At 45.2% G+C, this 22,501-nt stretch overlaps 1 protein-coding gene across 1 annotated transcript in view; it reads left to right on the forward strand.

Annotated features, from left to right (window-relative positions):
* LOC115469426 (inositol polyphosphate-5-phosphatase A-like) overlaps positions 1–22,501 on the forward strand; it is a 110,253-nt gene that overhangs the window by 23,357 nt on the left and 64,395 nt on the right. Inside the window, exons 2-4 of the mRNA XM_030202055.1 lie at positions 1,376–1,417; positions 11,834–11,934; positions 18,833–18,920. Of these exons, the coding sequence (XP_030057915.1) occupies positions 1,376–1,417; positions 11,834–11,934; positions 18,833–18,920 (231 nt within the window). The remainder of the gene's footprint in view (positions 1–1,375; positions 1,418–11,833; positions 11,935–18,832; positions 18,921–22,501) is intronic.

Here is a 22,501-nt window from a genome sequence, read left to right on the forward strand (position 1 = left end):
CTTGTTACAGTAAATCAGAGCAAAACAGCAAGGAAACACTAAAGGAAAAAATATAACTCTTTCTTAGACCACCTAATCAAAGAAAACAATGAGGGCGTTAAGAAACCATGATGGATTAGATACAACAAGAAAAGAAAGAAAAATCAAAGAAGGCCTGGAGAAGACCACGTGATAGGACTTTCTTATTTGGTGTGGAATCTGGTGTTCTGGTCTTGTGTGTTATTTCAGATTGCCTTTCAGCTGTTGAGATCAGTATTGGATACGGTTTAGAGATAAGTTAATGAGCATAGGAGATGGGAGGGGGGAGAGTATCTCTGAGTCAGTTTAGACAGTTTTGGTAGCAGTTTCAGTCAGCTTCTAACTAGCAGCACAACTAGCAAAGTCAAGCCTTTATTTCCGCAGTGGAGTCCCTAATTGGTGGCCAGAAGATCACAAGTTCAAATCCCAAGATCCCCAGTTGGAAAGGTAGGCCATGACACTGTAGAATGCACAGCAAGAATAGCCACATACATAGAAGCCCCAGTGCTTTTGGTGCTTGAGTATCCCCAGCATTGAGCAAATTTCTTGATTGTGTCCAAGGACAAATAATTTCCGTTGAGTTTAGCACCCCCAGTCATTTTGAAAAGTTGGTTTCTATGGCCACACAGGCCTTCCCAAGTCTTTGGAGTGCAATAGTACTGATTTGTGTGTTGTGAAACTAGTGTTTGATCTATGTGTGTGGCTTTCAAAAACTTTTTGCATTTTGCCCTCATGAGAGCTAGAAGTACAGGAGGATCTGATATATCAAAAGAAGAGCAAGCTAAACTGCCTGCACCTTGGTGTCTGTCCACTGCTTCCAAGCATGTCCTGAGATTTTAGTGCAGAGTCTGAGGCATGAGTTGAGGATGATCCCTTCCTTTGCCTACTGTTTGAGGTCTAGATACTGTACAATATGGGAGATACAATGTTGTGACCTTTGCCAAAGCAGAAGGATTAAACCTGCTTAACCAAAAAAAAAAAGAAAAGATATTAGGGAGTGTGGAAAAGATGTGGAGGTGAGAGTTTCACACTGCTCCCTGGCATCGTGGGCTTCATGGCCATAGGATGGGTGTCACCTACTATTGCCTGGGCACTGTTCTGATATATTTTCCCCTTAGCACAGGATAGGTTCTCTCATATTGTTCTCTGTATACAGTCTTTTTGTATTAATTCTTGGGCACAGGAAGGCTGGTGCAGGTCTCCTTTTCCTGCCTTCGCACAAACATTACTCTCTATGAGAATTTTTACTTGAGCACAAGCATCACTTGCTGTTCTTGGGGCACTGATGGGAATTATCTCTTAATGTTGTAATTCTTTGATATTTATATTGATTGAATGTTCTGCTTTCTCACAACAGCCAGAAGAGCCTCAGAAAAACTGGCTACAGGAGTTATATAAGGTAAGGAGGGTGTTCTTGCCCCACTCCTTCCTTCTCGAGAGCTTAATACCTTTTAAAAAAAATTGCAGAGAACTCAGTCTAAAGCAGTGATGAGTAATTTAGGAATCATGACTTTTTGGCTTAATCTAAACATGTTCTGCTCAATATTCAAAGCGATTTAATCAGGCAGGAGAGCCTTTTGCTCATTTACATCACCTGTGCCTACCTAGCCACCGATATTCAGCAGCACTGTCCGTTATTATTGGTATTCACTGGCTATGTTGAAACTGGGCATGTGAAGGGTGGTCCCAAAAAACAAGAAGGCAGACGATCTGCGAGATCCAATATAGTGCAAAGAACAGATCACAGAAAGAAAGTCCATAAAGATATTTATTCACCGCTACAGTCAGTTAAAAAACTAAAAGCCCGACATGGCCGTGTTTTGTCCATACAAGGGCGGCGTCAGGGGTATACAAGGACTGTTAATGAATAAATAAACACAAATGTTAGTATAAATCATTAAAAAACAAATTAAACTAATATAGCACAAATAATAAAAACATGAAAAGTTGAAATAATAAAAACTCAATTGAATAACTGTTGAAAAAAAATGATAAAAACATAAAGAGTGTATGAATACATCTGAAAAAAAACAAATGATAAAATTGAATGTATTAAATAAATGATATGATATATTTATCTACACATTCAATATAGATTTGGATAAATTCTCTTACCTTCGCTCCTCTTGAAGATCAGGGCATCGACCACTCCTGTAGCGCATGTGTGTTTCTTTTCTTTTTTTTCCTTCTTCTACAATTTTACCTGCTTGACTATCCCTTGCCTATCAATTGTTTGTAGTTCATTTATATATTTCCATTTTAGAATGTTACTAATTGTAAACTGCTCAGATAGTTTGCTCTTGAGTGGTACATTAAGACTTAAATAAACTGGTGAAACAAAAAAAGAGAAGGTCCAATCCTCATGGATATGTAGCAGTAACAAGAAAAAGGAGTGAGGTGACAAAAAGTGAGGATTCCAAGCATACAGTACCAAAAATTCTTTGACATTTTGGTACTGTATGCTTGGAATCCTCACTTTTTGTCACCTCACTCCTTAAATAAACTTGAAACTTTAGAGCTATATTGTGTCTTATGATCATGAAGATCAGAGATAATCTTCTCATAGGTTTGGAGCTCCCTACAAATGGCAAGTCATAGTAACATAGTAAACGACGTCAGATAAAGAACTGAACGGTCCATCCAGTCTGCCCAATAATGATGGGCCTTCAGATTGCTTCCAGTTTTGGGCTATGGCCATCTTAGTGGCTAGGATCAAAGTTGAGGTCAAAGTATGTATTTGCCTACTGTCAACTTCTGCAGGTAGGAAGCCTAATGAGCATGTGTTGGGATCGTCTGCCAACTGTTCCCCAGTCCAGCTGAGAACCTTGACCCTAACAGCTTTCCAGAAAACACAAATAACACTGCAATCCCACCAAGTTCCAGTGTTTATTTGGCCACATAAATGCAAGCGATTTCCTACTCCCTCTCCCCCCCCCCCTCCAATTTTAACATTCTGGCCAGGACTCCTGTCCAATCTGTGTATGATATTAGATTGAAGTAGGATTGCCAACTAGCTGGTTTTCAGCTGGCTTGGCTGGTATTTCAGTGGCCAGGCTGGCTGCCAGCAGACCCTCAAAACTGGCAGTAGAAAAGCCATATGATTGTCCCTGACACCATGGCACTTCAGCATCTCTTCCTCATTCTTCCAGTGCATCATCTCTCCTGCTGCCTCTCCTTTTCTTTCCTCTCCCAGGTCCATGTAGCATCTGTCCTTCTCCCCCTGCACCCCAAGGCCTTGAAATGTGACTTCACTGACAAGCGACAGCCACAGTAATTCAAGTAAATGGCTCTACTTGCATTCGGTGGGGGGGGGGGGGGCTGTCTTCCCTAGGCTTGGCTGTGTCTGCCGTTGTTACAACAGGAAGTTTTTTCATAGGAGCTGGGATGTGGCCAAGGGAAGGCCCCGGATCCAGACAGAAACTGCTCGCCTGAATCACAGTGGCTGCTCATCAGCAAAGGCACATTTCAGGACTCAGGGTGTGCAGGGAGAGGGTGAGAGGGAGAGACACTGGATGGATCTTGGAGGAAGGGAAGGAGGGAGAGAGAATAGAGGCAGTGGGAGAGATGCTGCCTGTACTGGAGGAGGCAAAGAGAGGGACTCAAGACCTGGTGAACATGTCCAGGTAGGGAGAGATGGCGAAGGAAAGATGCTGGATCAGATGGGTAACGGAGGGAAAGAGAGAGGAGGAGAAATGCTGGATCTGCTGGGATGGACTCAAGAAATGCTGGATTTACCAGGGAGAGATACTGGATCCATTGGGGGAAGGGGTTGGGGGAAAGAGATACTGGATCTTCTGGGTAGGGGAAGGTGGAGGGAGACTGAAATTCTGGGTTCGCCAAGGGAGGGGAGAGATGCTGGACCTGGGAGGAGAGAGAGAGAGAGAAAGAGAGAGACACCAGTTGGGGAGAGGGTTGCAGAGGGGAAGGGAGACATGCCAGACATAAGAATAGCCATACTAGGTCAGACCAATGGTGCATCTAGCCCAGTATCCTGCTTCCAACAGTGGCCAATTCAGGTTACAAGTACCTGGCAGAAACCTAATTAGTAGCAACATTCCATGCTACCAGTCCCAGAGCAAGCAGTGGCTTCCTCCATGTCCATCTCAATAACAGACTATGGACTTTTCCTTTTCTTTTCTTTTTTAATTTTAGGAGTCTTTTTATTAAGTATTGAGAAATACAAAAATTGAAGCATATACAATTCACCAGTAGCATGGCAAAACAGAAATCCAGTTGTATTATGAAATCTCAATAAGAAAATTATGACAGCAAAAACATAAACTCCTAACATTTTTAGAAGATTTTTAAAGAGAACCTCCCCCTAAACCCGGACCCCCACCCCTACCTGATCCACCCCCCCCCCCATCTTCCCCTTCCCAAACCTCAGACCCCTCCCCCCATCTTTAATTAACCAGAACAATTGGTCAAGGTTCCCAAATTGTCTCCCACTTAGTAAGGATGTGACAACGAGTCACCCAAAGTTTTTCCATTTCACAAATGTACCAAAGTTTATTCAACCAATGAACATGAGAGGGAACTAAAGGAGATTTCCAGTGAGAAGCCAAAGTCACCCTGGCAGCTGACATTGCGTGTCTCACCAATAAGGCTTGGGATTTTGTGAGACCTGGAGGCTTCTTAGGAAATAGAAGAGTATGGTAGCCGTGTTAGTCCACTTTTAAGGTTATCAATAGAAATCAAACAAAATAAAACATGGAAAAGAAAATAAGATGATACCTTTTTTATTGGACATAACTTAATACGTTTCTTGATCAAGAAATGTATTAAGTTATGTCCAATAAAAAAGGTATCATCTTATTTTCTTTTCCATGTTTTATTTTGTTTGATTTCTATTGATAACCTAGGAAATAGAAAAAATTCTGCAGCCCATTTAATAGGTTTCGCTAACCATCTCTGAAGCTTAAATTGAATGGCCTTCCAGAAAGCACATACCTTAACACAGGACCACCAGATATGGCCCATTGTACCTCTCTGCCCACACCCCCTCCAACACAAAGGAGAAACGTGGTTTAAATGGACCGGAGTAAGATATCTATATAATACTTTAACCACATTTTCCTTGAAGGGGACAGATATCGATACCTTCAAAAGAACTCTTTCCAAGAGATTCCAGTCATCATCCCCAATTTCAACCCCCAGCTCCTGATGCCAACATAAGCGACATGACAAGTTAGGGGATAATTTAGACCGCTGATATGTATATAAACAAGAAATAAGCCCCTTTGTACCTCTGGAGTCCTCACATAAATCTTCAAGAAAAGAGTCCTCCTGCAAAACCCTAGCCTTCCTTCATTTCTGGAGTGGAAAGATAATGTCGCAATTGGGTGTAAGCATTTGGAAGGACAGGGTATTCCTCTGCCAGAGCAGGAAAATACAGCAATCCGTCGTCCTCAAAAAGCTGACCCCATGTAGCAAGCCCAAATGAGGCCCAACGAGTGAAGGGTCCTGTTACCAAACCAGGAGGGAAGAGGGGATTATTCACTATAGGTGACAATTTAGACCAAAGAAAATCAGGCTTAGCAAATAGACCGTCCTAATAGCTAACAGTGGTAAGAACTGAAGGGCAGATGTCCCCTTGCAAAATGCAATGTTTACGCGGAAGCCGCATTAAGAAACGAAGGGGACAATACCCAACAGAAGCTTGTTCTAAATGGATCCATAATTTTTGAGATTTAGCTTGATAGCACTCAAGTGCGGCCTGCGCGGCCCTATAATACCATAAAACGTTGGGGACCCCCAAACCGCCCTTCTGATCCCTAAAAAGAAGAGATCGGGATAGGCGTGGACATTTGTTACACCAAATAAAGCGAAAAAGATGATCCTGAACCCCTGACAACCCCCCCCCCCCCCCCCGGGATAGGCGAATAGGAAGAATCTGAAAGAGATATACATCAAACGAGGGAGAATATTCATCTTTAGGGTAGCAATTCTACCAAACCAGGATAATTCAAACGATCCCCAATGCTCCAGGTCTCTATAAAGATACTTCAGAAGGGGGGGATAATTGGCTGCAAACAAATCATTGAATAAAGGTGTAATCATAACTCCTAAATATTTGATGCCTCAGGTTACCCACCGAAATGGAAAGGACTGCTGAAGGAACCCCAAAACCTGCGAAGGAATCCCAATTGCCAAGGCCTCTGACTTGCTCATATTGAGTTTAAAGCCCGAAACTGAAGAGTAAGTATTTAGGATCTGCAAGAGATTAGGCAAAGAAATCATAGGCTTGGTCAAGGAAAGAAGAACATCATCTGCAAATAAAGCCAGTTTAAATTCCTGACCAGCCACAGAGATAACCGAAACATTTGGATCAGAACGCACAGCTATGGCTAGAGGTTCCATTACTAAAGCGAATAACATAGGGGAAAGAGGACAACCTTGACGAGTACCCCTGGTCAAAGAAAACATAGGGAAGTTACCTCCATTTACCCGGACAGAAGCTTGGGAAAGGCATACAAAGCTTGAATCCATCCACAGAATCCAGAACCAAAACCAAATACCTCCGACACTATCATAAAGGGCCAATGGACCCTGTCGAACGCCTTCTCAGCATCCAAACCAAGGAGGCAAACCGAGAGATTATCCCTCCAGGTCACATGTAACAAATTAATCATACGATGAACATTGTCCATGGCTTGTCGATGGGAAACAAAGCCCACCTGGTCCGGATGCACCAGATCTGACAATACCAGGGCAACCCAATTAGAGAGAACCTTAACTAATATTTTAACATCAGAGTTAAGAACAGATATAGGACAGTAAGAAGCACATTCAGTTTTATCTTTGCCTGGCTTAGGAATCAATGCAATCCAAGCCTCCATCATTGAAGGAGGGAGATCGTTACCCATGCATACACCATTAAGAAGCTCGGCTAGAATAGGGGCCAACTCCCCCATAAAAGGTTTGTAAAAGCCATTGGGCAGACCATCTAACCCAGGTGATTTCCCTGTAGGAAGATCCCTAATGACCCTACGAACTTCTTCAGCCGAAACAGGTCCATCCAACACGGCCCTCTGTGCGTCTGTTAGGTGAGGAGCAGATTCACTGAAAGATATTCTTCAATGGCCTCTGGATGAATTGAAGAATCAGAGGTGTATAAATCCTGGTAAAAATCTGTGAAACGTTGACTAATCAAAGATGATTAGGTCAAAGGGTTACCATGGCCATCCCCTACTTTAAGGATCGTGTGGTCTACCCATTGATGACGCAATTTAAGAGCCAAGGAGTGACCCGGTTTATTACTATGCACATAATGATTCTGTTGTTGTTGGCCTCTGTGAAATTGCAGCTGCTCTGTATAGATATGGTCCAGCTTCAGATGAAGAGCCTGAATTTTGCACAAGGTAGAGGCCCCCCAAACTTCCCCTTGCATACACACACACCTCCATACCTCCCCCTCCCCTCAATTACATCTCACAAACCTCCCAGCCATAAATCAGATATCCAGAGTACCCTTCATGTTCCAATCAGTCCAAAGCAGCAATCCATGAATTAAGTGAAGTCCAGCAATGTAAGTCAGGTAAGAGCAGCAGGTTTCCTCACTTTATGAGTAACTTGCTTCCATATCTGCAGCTTGGCCTTTGTCGACAGGGTTAAGTCTACAGGAGGTGCTGCATGAGGCGCCAAACCAGAATCGTGCAAAATTTTCTAGGCCTCAGAGATGTGGCGAACCCGATACAATTTCCCTTTGAGTGTAAAACAAAGCGTAAAAGGGAAAGGCCAATGATATGAAATTTTTCCGCTAACCAAGATCTCCAGAGCAGGTTTCATGGCACGCCTCTGGGCTAAGGTGAACAGCGATAAGTCTTGAAATACCCCCACTTTGGCTTCATTATAATCTACCAAGGATATCAGTTGAGCACGCTGCAGCATGCGTTCTTTGAAGGTGTAAGAAGCAAAGCGAGCTATGATATCCCGAGGGTGATTATCTGCCAGTTTCCCCAATGCTCTATGCGCTCTCTCAATCACACAGTCACCTGGATCCAGATCAGTGCCCGCCAATTTGTCACAAATCGTGCACACAATAGTTGGGACATCTTCTGAATCGTCTGACTCCGGTACTCCGCGAAAGCGAAGATTGTTATGGCGTCCCCAATTCTCCAAGTCATTCACCTTTTGATTGAAGATCCGCCCCCGTGCCCCGCCCCCGGCGCCCCCCCCTGAGGTCGTCACCACCGCTCCCCGTCCACCGGGCCCCCCTCCATCTTACTGGGCCCGCGCAGCGTCTCTCACCTCTTTGTGAAGGTGCTACACGGGCAAGAAGAACAGCTGATTGCCTCTTCGCCGAGTCTTCAGACGTCTCTCCTTTCCTCCTGGGCCCGCCCTCTTCAGACGAGGAAAGGAGAGATGTCCGAAGACTCGGCGAAGAGGCGATCAGCTGTTCTTGCCCGTGCAGCGCCTTCACACAGAGGTGAGAGGCGCTGCGCGGGCCTGGTAAGACGGAGGGGGCCCGGGGGAAGGGGGGAGCGGCGGTGACAACCTCAGGGGAGGCGGCGGGGCACGGGGGCGGAGGATGGTGGGAGGCGGAGCTGGGGAGAAAGGAAGGGGGGGGCCGGTGCTGCTAAAGTTTTGATTTTTGTGCAGGGGGAAGCGGGGAGCAGCGGCGACCTTGGGTGGGGTGGGGGGGGGGGGGGGGGAAGGCCGTCCATAAAGGACTCTCCTGACACGCGCCTTTGCCCCCTCCCAATCCTTTTTTTTTAATGCAGGGGGAGCGGGGAGCAGCGGCAACCTCGGGCGTCAATAAAGGACGCTCTTGACGAGTGTTTTTGCCCCCTTCGCGTTTTTTTTTTTTGTTTTGACATTTAAGTTTTTTGACATTTAAGCTAAAGAGAGGTACAGACCTCTCGTTAGCTTTCCGGTAGTTTTCCAGCGTTAGGGCAAGCGGCAAACTTTAGTGCATCTCATGTCAATAGGGTTTCTACACAATTTGCTCATCTGCATTCCGTTTTCGTTTGCTGCTACCGTCGTTGGAAATTGGGCTTTAATGCATGCCAGGGTAGGAAAACTGCTCATTAAAGGCTCGTTTAGTTTAGTGCATCTTGCCCTTAGTTCTTTGCCCTAGGGATTAAGGGAAAGGAAGGGGAGGAATAAAGCACAGGAGCTGCCAGCTTTGCTCTCAGTTGTCCCTTGGAGCAAACATGAAAGGAGAGAACTGTTCTCACATTAAGTGAAATGATCAGGGAAGGTCAACCTGTCCCATGGCTGCTTCCCTGAAGCACAACATTGCCTAAGAAGGAAGGTTGGGTCATGGAGAGACTGGATCAAAAATACACTTCCAAGTGTCTCAGACGGGAAAGGAACTTTAGGCTGGAGGGAACAGAGACATTGAGTGCCTACCACCTTAAGTGGTGGGGGATTATAACCTGTTCAGTAAGTACCTCAAGGCTGCTGTAAGAGGATGCAACATCCATTTTAAAGGTGCTGCTGCCAGGAGCAGGAGCGAGTAGGATTTGCTCCTGCCTCATCACCCTCACTGGACTACCAGAGATCGAAGGCAGGCCGGGGGGGGGGGGGGGGGGGGGGGGGGGGGGGGGGAGTTAGCCAGACTACTGAGGGAGGCTTGGTGGTTGGGAGGACATTCTGAGGGGAGGGGGGTTGTTAATATTGCGGGCTGGAGAGAGGGGGAAGGGAAGGACAGAGGCTGTTTTGGGAGGGTGGGAGGGGAGTCAGAGGGCTCCAAAAAGGAGTTCAGTAGTTATGTGGGTGCTGGCCAGTATTCAGCTGGGGTCCGCATAGGACAGTTATGTGGGCCCTGGCTGCGTATTAGTTGGGACCCACATATGCTCTGCCAGCTAGCAGTGGGGCAATTAGTTTGATATTCAGTGCCAGGGCCTGCACGTGGCCCAGCACTGAATATCTAGGGCTAATTTACCAAGAAGTCTCACCAGCCAAAGGTTGATTGAAGTACTGTAACTTTATTTGCACAAAATGTATGTATGATCTGACATGGGACCGTATTTTGACGGCTTCACCGTCTGCCTCAGGGGTCAAAATACTACATACAAAATAAATACATAAAGCAATGTTAAAAACACAGAAATAAAGCTTGTAAAAATAACATGTAATAACCATAGTAGTGATAAAAATGAAAAAATTAATATTTACGGTAGTAAACACTAATGAAAATATACACTAAAGGAAATATGATGGCCAAAAACAAAAATGCGAACCATATTAAATGAACTTTGATAACTGATGAGCGATATAAGGACAACAACGCAATAACAGAAAAATATATATAAATGAATAATAATCATGAATAACTGTAGCATGCGTGGGGTATGCATAAAGGAATCCTGTGCAGAAGGAATGGATCCTTAGAAGCTTAGCTGAAATTGGGTGGCGGAGCAGGTGGGGGGAAGAGGGGTTGGTGGTTGGGAGGCTAGGATAGGGGAGGGCAGACTTATACGGTCTGTGCCAGAGCCGGTGATGGGAGGCGGGACTGGTAGTTGGGAGGCGGGAAATACTGCTGGGCAGACTTATACGGTCTGTGCCCTGAAAAAGACAGGTACAAATTCAAGGTAAGGTATACACATATGAGTTTATCTTGGGCAGACTGGATGGACCATGCAGGTCTTTTTCTGCCGTCATCTACTATGTTACTATGTAAGAAGTGTCACAACGAGTGGGTGCAAAAATAAAACAAATCAGAATAATATCTAAAAAGTAACAAATTATAAAAAAGGAAGAACATTGGAACACATGAATGTAATTCTGAATGACATGATAAAAGGGAGATCAAGTGAAATCAACACTCAAAAGTACTATTTAGTTATAAAATATAAATAAAAATTAAAGCGACTTATGAATAAGTGGATAATGTGTAACCAAACTTCCTGAACTTGAACCAAAATATATGATAAACATCCCCTTGGAGTTGTTTCTTCTTTGTCGTACTGTTGGTCCCCCGCTCTCACGGTGGGTGGGAAGGCACTCACGCCATCGCAGTGGAGCATGACTCGCGTTCTAAAGAGCTCTGTAAAAGCTTGATACAAGCTCTGGACCGGGCAACATGGACCTCGTAACCCACATGTAAGAATATATAGCCTGCTGTCCTCAGAGTATACCTGCTACAGCGCTGCGTAACCCTAGTAGCGCTCTAGAAATGTTAAGTAGTAGTAGTAGTAGTAAGTATCTTCGTTTTATAATACTTGCTGAAACCATTTTACATTGATTTTATTGACAATTTGCCATTTACTTTTTATCATTCTACTTTTTAAAATAATTATTTGCTACTCGAGTGTCCATTAAAGTAAGTTTTTATTTTAAAGATAACTGGTTCTCTGGTATTCTTTTTACCTGTTTCCTTATTGGGTCTGTTATTAATATTCCATTCATTAAGGTATAAGCTCACTAGAGGGAGATCTTTTACATCTGTGAGTTAAATGTAGGAGGTTAAATTGATTATGTATCCACCTCTGGGGTAACCCTCAGCCCCAACCAATGAGGAGGCCACTTCATATAGATATGATGAGTGAGAGATGGGAGGAAAAAGGGGATATGGGAGAAAGGGAGGGCTTTATGTCTGGAGGTAGGAATTCCTGATGAATGCATGCCAGAAATGGCAGGCTCTTAGCCTATGGTTAGTCTGGTTCCTGAAAGTGTCTGAAAGCTGGATGCATTCAGCACCTCATCTTCCTCATTGCGCAATCTCCAGAAACAAAATGAGATGGTATCTATAATCATATCATAACCACTAATGCATGCTTGTCAGTCAGGTCAGGACCATGGTGAGGGATCCTGACATATGCAGTGTTTGTGGATAACTGCTGGTGAGTGACATTGTGGTTTCTTTCAGACTGTGCACAGATACACGCCCCTCTTTTTGGCACTGCATTTGCAGGAGGTTGGTGGCAAGGACTATCAGCAGAACATGAAGCGAATGGATGACTTTGTCAGGTAAAGACGTTTTATGTCTTTATTAAGCTCAACCAGTGGTGAAAGCATGCAGAGCATGGCTCATGGAATTCTTTCCAACCCCTCTGCATGTAAATGGATTTGGGAGGTAGGTTGGTGGGTATGTGTGTATATGTTTTTGTGTTGGTATGTACATGCTTGGATGTGTATGGGTGCTTGTGTATGTATGTGTATGTAGGGTGTACATGCTTGTGTGTGTCTGTATATGTGTATTTGTATGTTGGTATGGTTGTGTGTTTTTCTATGTGTCTGTGATCAGGAGAAATGAGAAGGAAGGTGTTTGTAAGGCGCAATTCCTTAATCACTATGTTACAGTGAATCAGTGTATGTATACTGCAGCTGTTGGAATTGCTTTTCCCATAAAAATGTATTGTTAGCACAAAAAGTTACTGGTCATTCATCAAGCAAGGAAGCAGGTGGGTTTCCACAGCACTACCACACCTCATTGGTTATGAATCAGACCCAGGTAGCTGGGCTTGTGGACACTGGCTCTTGCATGACTTTGTTACAACCAGAGCTAGGGCTGGAAGATGGTATTCTAATAGGGCGCACTGCAGAGGTAGTGCTATCCAATGGATCTAGAGAGACTGTACCCATTGCTCAAGTATTCCTGGATTGGGGTACCAAGCCTGGATACAGAGAAGTAGGCATAATGAAAAACATACCGGTATCAATGCTGTGTGAGACTGACATGGGTCCAATGAACATTACCCTTGATAGCGGAGTCAGCATTTACGCTATGGAGACCCGTAGTCAGGCCTGGGCGGCCTAGCAAGCAGAAGCAGCAGAGATCACCTCGCCAGTTCCAGATCCTGAGCCAGTGTAGGTGGGATCAGCTGACCAAGCGACAGGAGGAGGTGCTCCAGTGCTTCCAGCAGCACCAGTTCCAGAGATGACTGGGGCCATGAATGTGGAACAGCTTGACTTAACTGACACACCTGTTGATCAGACTGTTGACCCTGATTTGTCAGAGTCACCAGCAGCGACCCTTCCTGTAATGGATACAGATATAGGACAGAGACATGCTTTTCAGGAAGCACAGCGCTCTGACCCTGACCTGGAAGCCCTAAGGCACAGAGCTGGTCAACCAACCAGTGAGACTTGCAGAGATCTTATCCTATGGAAATGGGGCTTGTTGTACAGAGAGACTGATCCTTCTGATCCTAATAGGCTCTGGACAGCAGGCAAGCAGCTATAGTGCCCAGGGCATACAGAAAACAACTTCTACAGATGTCATATGATATTCCATTAGCAGGACATCAGGGGGTGACACGCACTGGAGTGATACAGAACGTCTGTTGACCGGGAGTATCTCGAGCCGTAGCTGACTACTGTCAAACCTGTGATACGTGTCAAAAAGTGAGTAAGACCCAAGGTCACCCTTAACCTCCCCTGAAACCTTTACCCATTATCAGTGAGCCCTTTGAGAGAATAACTGTGGGTATAGTGGGGCCCCTAGCTGTCCATAGCCAGACTGGGAAAAGATATATATTGACAGTGGTGGACTTTGCTACCAGATATCCTGAAGCAGTAGCCTTATCCTCCATAAAATCAAAGAAAATTGCCACTGCCCTGCTAGAAATATTTTCCCGGGTAGGATACTCTCAGACCAAGGGACACAGTTTACATCTGAGCTGATCCAGAATCTGTGTACAGGGCCGTGCCTAGGGTCTCTGGTGCCCCCCTGCAGACTATCAGTTGGCGCCCCCCTGCAGACTGTCAGTTGGCGGGCCCCCCCCCCCCCCCCCCCCCCCCCGTGAAAATGATCGCTCACCACTTGCCACACTGACAGGAATTGTCAGCAATATTCTTAGAAACAAATTGCTATACATTGCAAAATAAGATAGCAGATGTAAATTCTCAAAGTGGACATATTCCAAACACTAAAATGAAAATAAAATTATTTTTTTCTACCTTTGTTGTCTGGTGACTTTCTTTTTCTGATCATGCTGGCCCAGTATCTGATTCTGCTGCTATCTGTCCTCTTAACTCCATTTCCAGGGCTTCCTTTCCATTTATTTCTTTCCTTTCCTCCTTTCTTCTTCATTTCTGGTCCTCAGCTTCTGCCTATTTTCTTCATCCATGTGCAGTTTTTCTCCTTTCTTCCTTTTCCCTCATTTCATCTCCTTCATCTCTCTTCCCTCCCCTCTATGTCCAGCAATTTCTCCTCTCTCCCTGAGCCCTGCCCTCCCATCCATGCTCCTCTGTCCCCTGCCCCTCCATTCATCCCTATCCAGCAATTCCCCTCTCTCCCTGAGCCCTGCCCTGCAATCCATATCCATCCATGCCCATCTGTCCCCTCCATTCATCCCTATCCAGCAATTCCCCTCTCTCCCTGAGCCCTGCCCTGCAATCCATATCCATCCATGCCCATCTGTCCCCTCCATTCATCCCTATCCAGCAATTCCCCTCTCTCCCTGAGCCCTGCCCTCCCAATCCATGCCCATCCATGCTCCTCTGTCCCCTGCCCCCTCCATTCATCCCTTTCCAGCAATTCCTCTCTCTCCATGAGCCCTGCCCTGCAATCCATATCCATCCATGCCCATCTGTCCCCTTCATTCATCCCTATCCAGCAATTCCCTTCTCTCCCTGAGCCCTGCCCTCCCATCCATGATCCTCTGTCCCCTGCCCCCTCCATTCATCCCTATCCAGCAATTCCTCTCTCTCCCTGAGCCCTGCCCTCCCAATCCATCCCCATCCATGCTCCTCTGTCCCCTGCCCCCTCCATTCATCCCTTTCCAGCAATTCCCCTCTCTCCCTGAGCCCTGCCCTCCCATCCATGCTCCTCTGTCCCCTGCCCCCTCCATTCATCCCTTTCCAGCAATTCCCCTCTCTCCCTGAGCCCTGACCTCCCAATCCATGCCCATCTGTCCCCTGCCCCCTCCATTCATCCTTTCCCAGCAATTCCCCTCGCTCCCTGAGCCCTGCCCCTCCCATCCATGCTCCTCTGTCACCCTCCATTAATCCCTATCCAGCAATTCCCCTCTCTCCCTTCCATGACCCCCCCCTCGCATCCATTCTCCTCTCGCTCCCATGTCCCATCATGTCCCAGTTGGCCTGGCCTGGCCCGCCCTCTTCTCCTCTCCCCCTTCGCATCCATGCTCTCGTCTCTCCCCTGCCCTCCCGCTCCCATTGTTCAACTGCCCACCCTCTTCTCTCCCCCCCCCCCCCCCAACATCCCTTTTCTCTTTTTTTTCTTCTTAAATTTACCTCCGTGGCGGTCCAGCAGCGCAGCGTCAGTGAGGGAGGTGGTGCTCCCGACGTCTCTAGCCTTCCCTTCGCTGTGTTCCGCCTTCTTCTGACGTCACATGTACCTTAGTCACATGTACCTGGCAAGATCACAAAACAGTACAGTGCATTTTATGCTGCTTATCCCAGAAATAAGCAGTGGATTTTTCCAAGTCCATTTTAATAATGGCTTATGGACGTTTCTTTTAGGAAGCCATCCAAACCTTTTTTAAACCCTGCTAAGCTAAATGCTCGTACCACATTGTCTGGCATTGAATTCCAGAGTTTTATTACACGTTGAGTGAAGAAATATTTTCTCCAATTCATTTTAAATTTACTACTTTGTAGCTTCATTGCATGCCCCCTAGTCCTAGTATTTTTGGAAAGATTAAACAAGTGATTCACATCTATCCATTCCTATTTAGAGCACCTTAGTAAAAGGACTCCTAAATAACAATCATAAAAAGAACTCAAATTATTAGGAAAGAGTACAATAAAGCAGATATATTCATACTTACAAAATTAAATACAAATAATACACATAGCAACCAAAAAGAAAAATGTATGATTCTTAAAGTAGTTCTCACAGTAGAATTAATAACAAAAATGAAATAAAGGGGTAAGGAAATATTACCATTCCCTGTGTGTTCATCTGTGTGATCTGCATGTGTTTGTATATGTGTGTGTATCTCTGTTCTGTGTTGTGTGTTTGCTGGGCATGTGTAGGGTACATAGCTGGGGTTAGGGGGAGGGCACTTGTGGAGCAGCAAGTTTGAGGTGGTGAGGGTGGTTTGGACCATGTTAGGGGTATTGGGGACTAGTTATGGGGATGGAGCAGTTTTTTGGGGTGGTAGGGCATTTGCAGTGGGGTAATTTTGGGGGTTGAGTATTTTGTGGATGTGACGAAACAGGGGAGTTATATCTGTGACTTCTTACATGAATATATGACATATTTGTTCCTAAGTGCATTTCCCTTATTTGGCCAGCAGATGGTGACTGTTTTTTTTTTGTTTTTTTTGTCAAGCTGTTATAGAAGTGACAATTTTTCCCGCCTAAGCACTAAGTTAATCTTTAGGCTCAGTATAGGAGCACAGAGGTAAACATTTCTGTCCTGAGACCCTGTTCAAGGCTTGTGAGCAGTTATTATCCTGAAACTCTTCAGGCACTACCAGGTAGTGACAAAGTGTTTAGAAAGTTTTAATATTGATCCTTATTCAGTTACCTGTTATTGCCTGTTACTTTTCCATCTGTTTTATATGGTTCACTGTTCTAATTCTGTGACAATAAACCTTGTTAGTTTATTGTCTCTGGACTAAGAATCCTGGTGGTTTGTATGTTGGGTCTGTGGGTGCTTTCTAGGAACTGTGGGATCCCCAAGAGTGTGGCCCCAGTAACCTAGAAATCACTGGGGAATAACTTGAGAGTGGGAAACTTTCCCAGAGGTAAATGGGACCCAGTTGGTGGGGTGGAGGGTGCTAGAGCACAGCACATGCCCAGGTGCAGGTAAGCCTGAGCAGTGCTGAGGGCAGACCGTCTAAGTGGCCACAGGGTTAGCCTCAGGTGGATGCTAGCCATTTTGTGACAGTGGGATGTTGTGTCAGTTGTGAATAGGGTATTTTTATGAGTGAGGGGTAGGTTGAAAGGTGTTATTTTTTGGAGGTGGGTTAGTTGGAGAGTAGATTACAGGAGGTAGCTTTAGAAGGTGATTGCAGTTTAGGGCTGATGTGGGACAGTATGTGGGGTGGCAGGGGTTAGTTTTTGGGTGTAGGACAGTTGTGAGGGCAGTTTTGGGGGATAGGACAGTTTGCAGGGGTGGCAGATCACCACCAACCCCTCCTTCATTTTCTCCCCAGATTATGGCTGAGTATTTTCATGACAAGGTTCACAAGATTAACCTTGAATTCTCAACCAAGTCATCTCCACCTCTCCTTCTCCTAGTCCATCCTGTCAACCCTCTTTCAACCCCGGCCTCTTTTTCTGAAATTACTGGAGGAAACTTCACATTTTCTTTCCTCCTCCAAACTGACTAACTGTTCCTTTGATCCAGGGGCGTAGCCAGACCGGCGGGAGGGGGGTCCAGAGCCCGAGGTGAGGGGGCACATTTTAGCCCCCCCCCCGGCGGCGCCGACCCCCCACCCGCCGTTGCCGCCACCACCAATTCCCCCCCCCCCCCAACGACGACCCTCTCGACCGCCAACCCGCCGTCACCTACCTTTGCTGGTGGGGGACCCCAACCCCCGCCAGCCGAGGTCCTCTTCTTCTCGCAAAAGGCTTCCTTCTGTTTATGACGTCCTGCACGTTGATGGGGGTTGGGGTCCCCCGCTAGCAAAGGCAGGCAACGGCGGTTGGCGGGAGGGGGGTCTAGATGGTCGTTGGCAGAGGGGTCCAGGGCCAAATCCACGGGGGCCCAGGCCCCCTGGCCCCACGTAGCTACGCCACTGCGTGCAGGACGTCAGAAACAAAAGGAAGCCTTTTGCGAGAAGAAGAGGACCTCGGCTGGTGGGGGTTGCGGTCCCCCGCCAGCAAAGGCAGGCGACGGCGACAGTGGGTTGGCGGTGGGAGGAGGGGTCGAGAGGGTCGTCGGCAGGGGGGTCCAGGGCCAAATCTACGGGGGCCCTGCCCCCCTGGCCCCACGTAGCTACGCCACTGCTTTGATCTATTCTCACCCATCTACTCAGCACTATCGCTCCTATTGTCATCCCTTCTATCTGTCATATTCTCAGTCTTTTACTTTGCACTGCAACCATTCCTGATGCCTTCAAACATGCCATAGTTACACCACTCCAAAAAAAACCCTTCATTGGACCCTGCTTACCCTTCCAACTATCATCCCATCTCTCTCTTCCCTTTCTTATCCAAGTTACTTGAATGTTCTGTTCACTCTTGACTGTCTTTCATCTCAAGCTATTCTTGATCCACTTCAGTGTGGCTTCTGCCCTCTACATTCAGCTGAAACAGCCCTAGCTAAAGTCTCCAATGACCAGTTCCTGGCCAGATTCAAAGGTCTCTATTCTATCCTCATCCTTCTTGATCTATCTGCTGCTTTTGACACTGTTTATTACCACCTACCCCTTGATACTTTGTCCTCGCTTGGATTTTGGGGCTCTGTTCTTTCTTGGTATTCTTCTTCTGTCTCCCATCGCACTTTTAGCATATGCTCTGGTTGATCCTCCTCCACTTCTATCCCACTATCAGTTGGTGTACCTCAGGGCTCTGTCTTGGGATCTCTTCTTTTCTCCATCTATACTTCTTCCCTTGGTGCTCTGATCTCCTTGCAACATTTTCAGTATCACCTTTATGCTGATGACTCACAGATCTACCTCTCCACACCAGAAATTTCAACAGGAATCCAGACCTAAGTCTCAGCCTGCCTGTCTGACATTGCTGTCTCACCGCCATCTGAAACTATTGGCCAAGAATGAGCTTCTTATCTTTCCCCCTAAACCCACCTTTCTCTGCTCGTATCCAACAGCAGTGCATTTTTTCTACCAAAAAAGGTGCCGGTACTCAAATGCTAGGCCATCCTTCAGGGGTGGGATGACCATTGAGGGACCCACCCCACAATATGCTACCATGGGATCACTGTTATTGTTGGATGCCTCCTTTCTGCACTGAGGTTGTGGAAATCTAATGGGTTTTGTTTCTGTTGCAGAACATTGATGCAGAGTAGAGAAATGTCAGAATTTGACAGGGTGCGAGTATACATTGACAGTGACTTCACAGAGATGAACAGCTTTACTGTAAGTCCAGCTACATTTGATAGAAATTCTTCTTTTCCTTCTTTCTCAGTTTCTCTGTTCTCGTTTTATCTGTTCGTGTCTTAACCTCTGTCTGGCTCTCGCTTCTAGATTCTTCTCTTTCTGTTTTTCAGTTTTTCTACCTCTTCAGCATTTACTCTTTTTTTTTTTTTTACCTTATGTGTTTCATGTTTCCCTCCTTTTCTCCATTTTCAGGGCAAGTACAATACTATAACAAGGCACTTACTGTAGGTGCAGGTTATGGCACCTGCTTTAAGTCTATTACATAAAGAAAAGCAGACACCTACTTTCTTTGACGATCATTTTAGAAGGGCTATTTGCCTTTGAAATTATGCATAAACTGGAACTTAAATGCTTATCTTGCATAAATGTCTAATTTTCCATTTTACAAAGCCAGGATATGCATGTCAAAAATCCAAGGGCGTGCAAATGGCAAGCAGGTGTGGTCTGGGCATGTTTTCGTCAGGACTAGGGTGTGCCTAGAAGATAAATGTTTATTTCCCATTTCAGAAGGGGAATAAACGTAAGTGTCCTAAGATCAGCATTGGGATTTACACCTGTTACCAAACACGTTTAGTTTTTGATAGACTGCTCCTATTGAGCAGAAATTCACTTGAGGGATTAGGGGAGGTTGCCCCCTTAATCCCTCCATATGCTAGTTTTCAACCTGTTGAAATTTTCAATGGTTTGTTTCTAAAATGGATGTTTATGGTGCATGATCTTGAAGCATAAACATCCATTTCTCCTGTATTTTAGAACAGCCCCTACATCAGCAGATTCTGACCTGGACCCAGACATCTCAATTCAGACTTCTATGTCGTTTCTAAAATGGGGCTGCCCCATCAAATACTAGCACAAGTGGCACAAAATGCACTTGCATTTAAGGCATGATTACTTACACCAGCCTGCCGGTGTAAATGCCTTTGCTTAGGTGTTAACTAGAATGTGCATAAATTTAATATTCTATAATTTATGCCTGTATTTGCGTGCTCTGCCCATGCACATTCCCACTGTCAAAGTGTACATCATGAAAACATGGTGTGTACTTTTCCACTACTCAGTATTCTATAAGAGGTCATTTATGTGCGTAAATGGCCACTTATGTTCATAAATGACTGGAATACTGTCATTTATGCATGTTCTTGCCACCTTAAACTAGGGAGCTCCTTATAGAATGACCCCCAATATGTGTGACATTTATCTTTTACAGCACTGTATACAAGTTCTCATTATGGAATATACTTTCTCTTCCTATATCTGGTCTCTATTTTACATAAGTACATAAGTATTGCCATACTGGGAAAGACCAAAGGTCCATCGAGCCCAGCATCCTGTTTCCAACAGTGGCCAATCCAGGTCACAAATACCTGGCAAGATCCCCAAAATGTACAAAACATTTTATACTGCTTATCCCAGAAATAGTGGATTTTCCCCAGTCCATTTAATAACGATCTATGGACTTTTCCTTTAGGAAGCTGTCCAAACCTTTTTTGAACTCCGCTAAGCTAACCACCTTTACCACATTCTCTGGCAACGAATTCCAGAGTTTAATTACACGTTGAGTGAAGAAACATTTTCTCCAATTCATTTTAAATTTACTACATTGTAGCTTCATCGCATGCCCCCTGGTCCTAGTATTTTGGAAAGTGTGAACAGACGCTTCACATCTACCTGTTCAACTCCACTCATTATTTTATAGACTTCTATCATATCTCCCCTCAGCCACCTTTTCTCCAAGCTGAAGAGCCCTAGCCGCTTTAGCCTTTCCTCATAGGGAAGTCGTCCCATCCCCTTTATCATTTTTGTCTCCCTTCTCTGCACCTTTTCTAATTCCACTATATATTTTTTGAGATGCGGCGACCAGAAAATGGAGCGATACAAAGGCATTATAACATCCTCATTTTTGTTTTCCATTCCTTTCCTAATAATATCTAACATTCTATTTGCTTTCTTAGCCGCAGCAGCACACTGAGCAGAAGGTTTCAACGTATCATCAACGACAACACCTAGATCCCTTTCTTCGTCCGTGACTCCTAACGTGGAACCTTGCATGACGTAGCTATAATTCGGGTTCCTCTTTCCCACATGCATCACTTTGCACTTGCTCACATCTGCCATTTAGAAGCCCAGTCTTGTAAGGTCCACTTGTAATTTTTCACAATTCTCCCGCGATTTAACGACTTTCAATAATTTTGTGCCATCAGCAAATTTAATTACCTCACTAGTTACTCCCATCTCTAGGTCATTTATAAATATGTTAAAAAGCAGCAGTGCTCCTTAGCCTTTGCACCATATTATTACACAGATTTTCTCTGCTGTTGTGTGTCCTTTTGTCCTGAGAGATTCCAGGGCTAACATAGTAGATGACAGCAGATAAAGGGAAAGGGAAATGGGACTTGATATACCGCCTTTCTGAGGTTTTTGCAACTACATTCAAAACGGTTTACATATATTCAGGTACTTATTTTGTACCAGGGGCAATGGAGGGTTAAGTGACTTGCCCAGAGAGACCTGTATGGTCCATCCAGTCTGCCCAACAAGATAGGAGCCAGCTCTGTGGGTGCTGCTGAGCACCATCAATATTAAGCAACCTTTTTAATTGTGTCTAGGGAAGGGTGATTTGAATTATACTTGGCACCCTCAATCATTTTGAAAAGTTGGCATCTACTACTACTACTACTTAGCATTATGGGATCAGGTCGTAGTGCAGAATGGAAGACTATTACAAATCCTCACTAACATCAGCTTTCATCTACAGTACTTGCTGTTAGAGCATCCTGAAGTCATCAGGTGGCGCCCTGCCCGCTTGGAACAGAAATAACAATATATGTCAGTGGATGCTGGCCTTTCCATGTCCTGAAATCTCTCCCTTTAAAGACCTTTGTTCTCTTTATTTCCCTGGAGCCATGCTTTACTGCTATCTTAATGTTTGCCATGTTTGTTAGTGTTATTAGATGGCTCCAGATCTTCTAAAACAGTCGGATCCAGTCTTGATTTTTTCCCTCATTGCCTGATACAACATTTCCTATACTGATGTGGGGAATGTTTATCTAGGGCCACCACCTTGTTCAGGTTAATGCAGAAAGTCTGATCCAGTCCTGGTTTTCCTCCATTGCGTGCACTTCTGAGTTCCTTAAGAAATGTGGAACTTTAATCTCTCTTCATACAGTGGGGCAAAACCAGAACTGGATCAGCATCTTCAAGTTGTCCTGGGTGAGTCAGCCTTACCAATATTACTGTCTTGCTTTCAGGAGGCTTCCTCCCTTTAACAGCAGATTAAGACACTGGGAGGACATTCTGTGGCCTCGTAGCTTTCTGCCTTTCCTTATAGCTCAGTGGTGTATCCCTTACTCTTGAAAAGAGCAGCACGCAGGGAATCTGACTCTCTTTGCCTCCTTGTGACCCTGTCCCTCTTTAGACGTGGGCTAATGTACGAGAGCAGGAACATTCATCTTATATAGGATTTCAGGCCCTCAGCCAGTAGGTCTTTCTCCAGTGGGGAAGTTAATACATTTTGCTCTAGATTAAAAGTATTGACTATTTCATTTGTAAGCGATAAATAA

The sequence above is a fragment of the Microcaecilia unicolor genome, chromosome 4 (genome assembly GCF_901765095.1).
Source record: "Microcaecilia unicolor chromosome 4, aMicUni1.1, whole genome shotgun sequence".
NCBI lineage: Eukaryota > Metazoa > Chordata > Amphibia > Gymnophiona > Siphonopidae > Microcaecilia > Microcaecilia unicolor.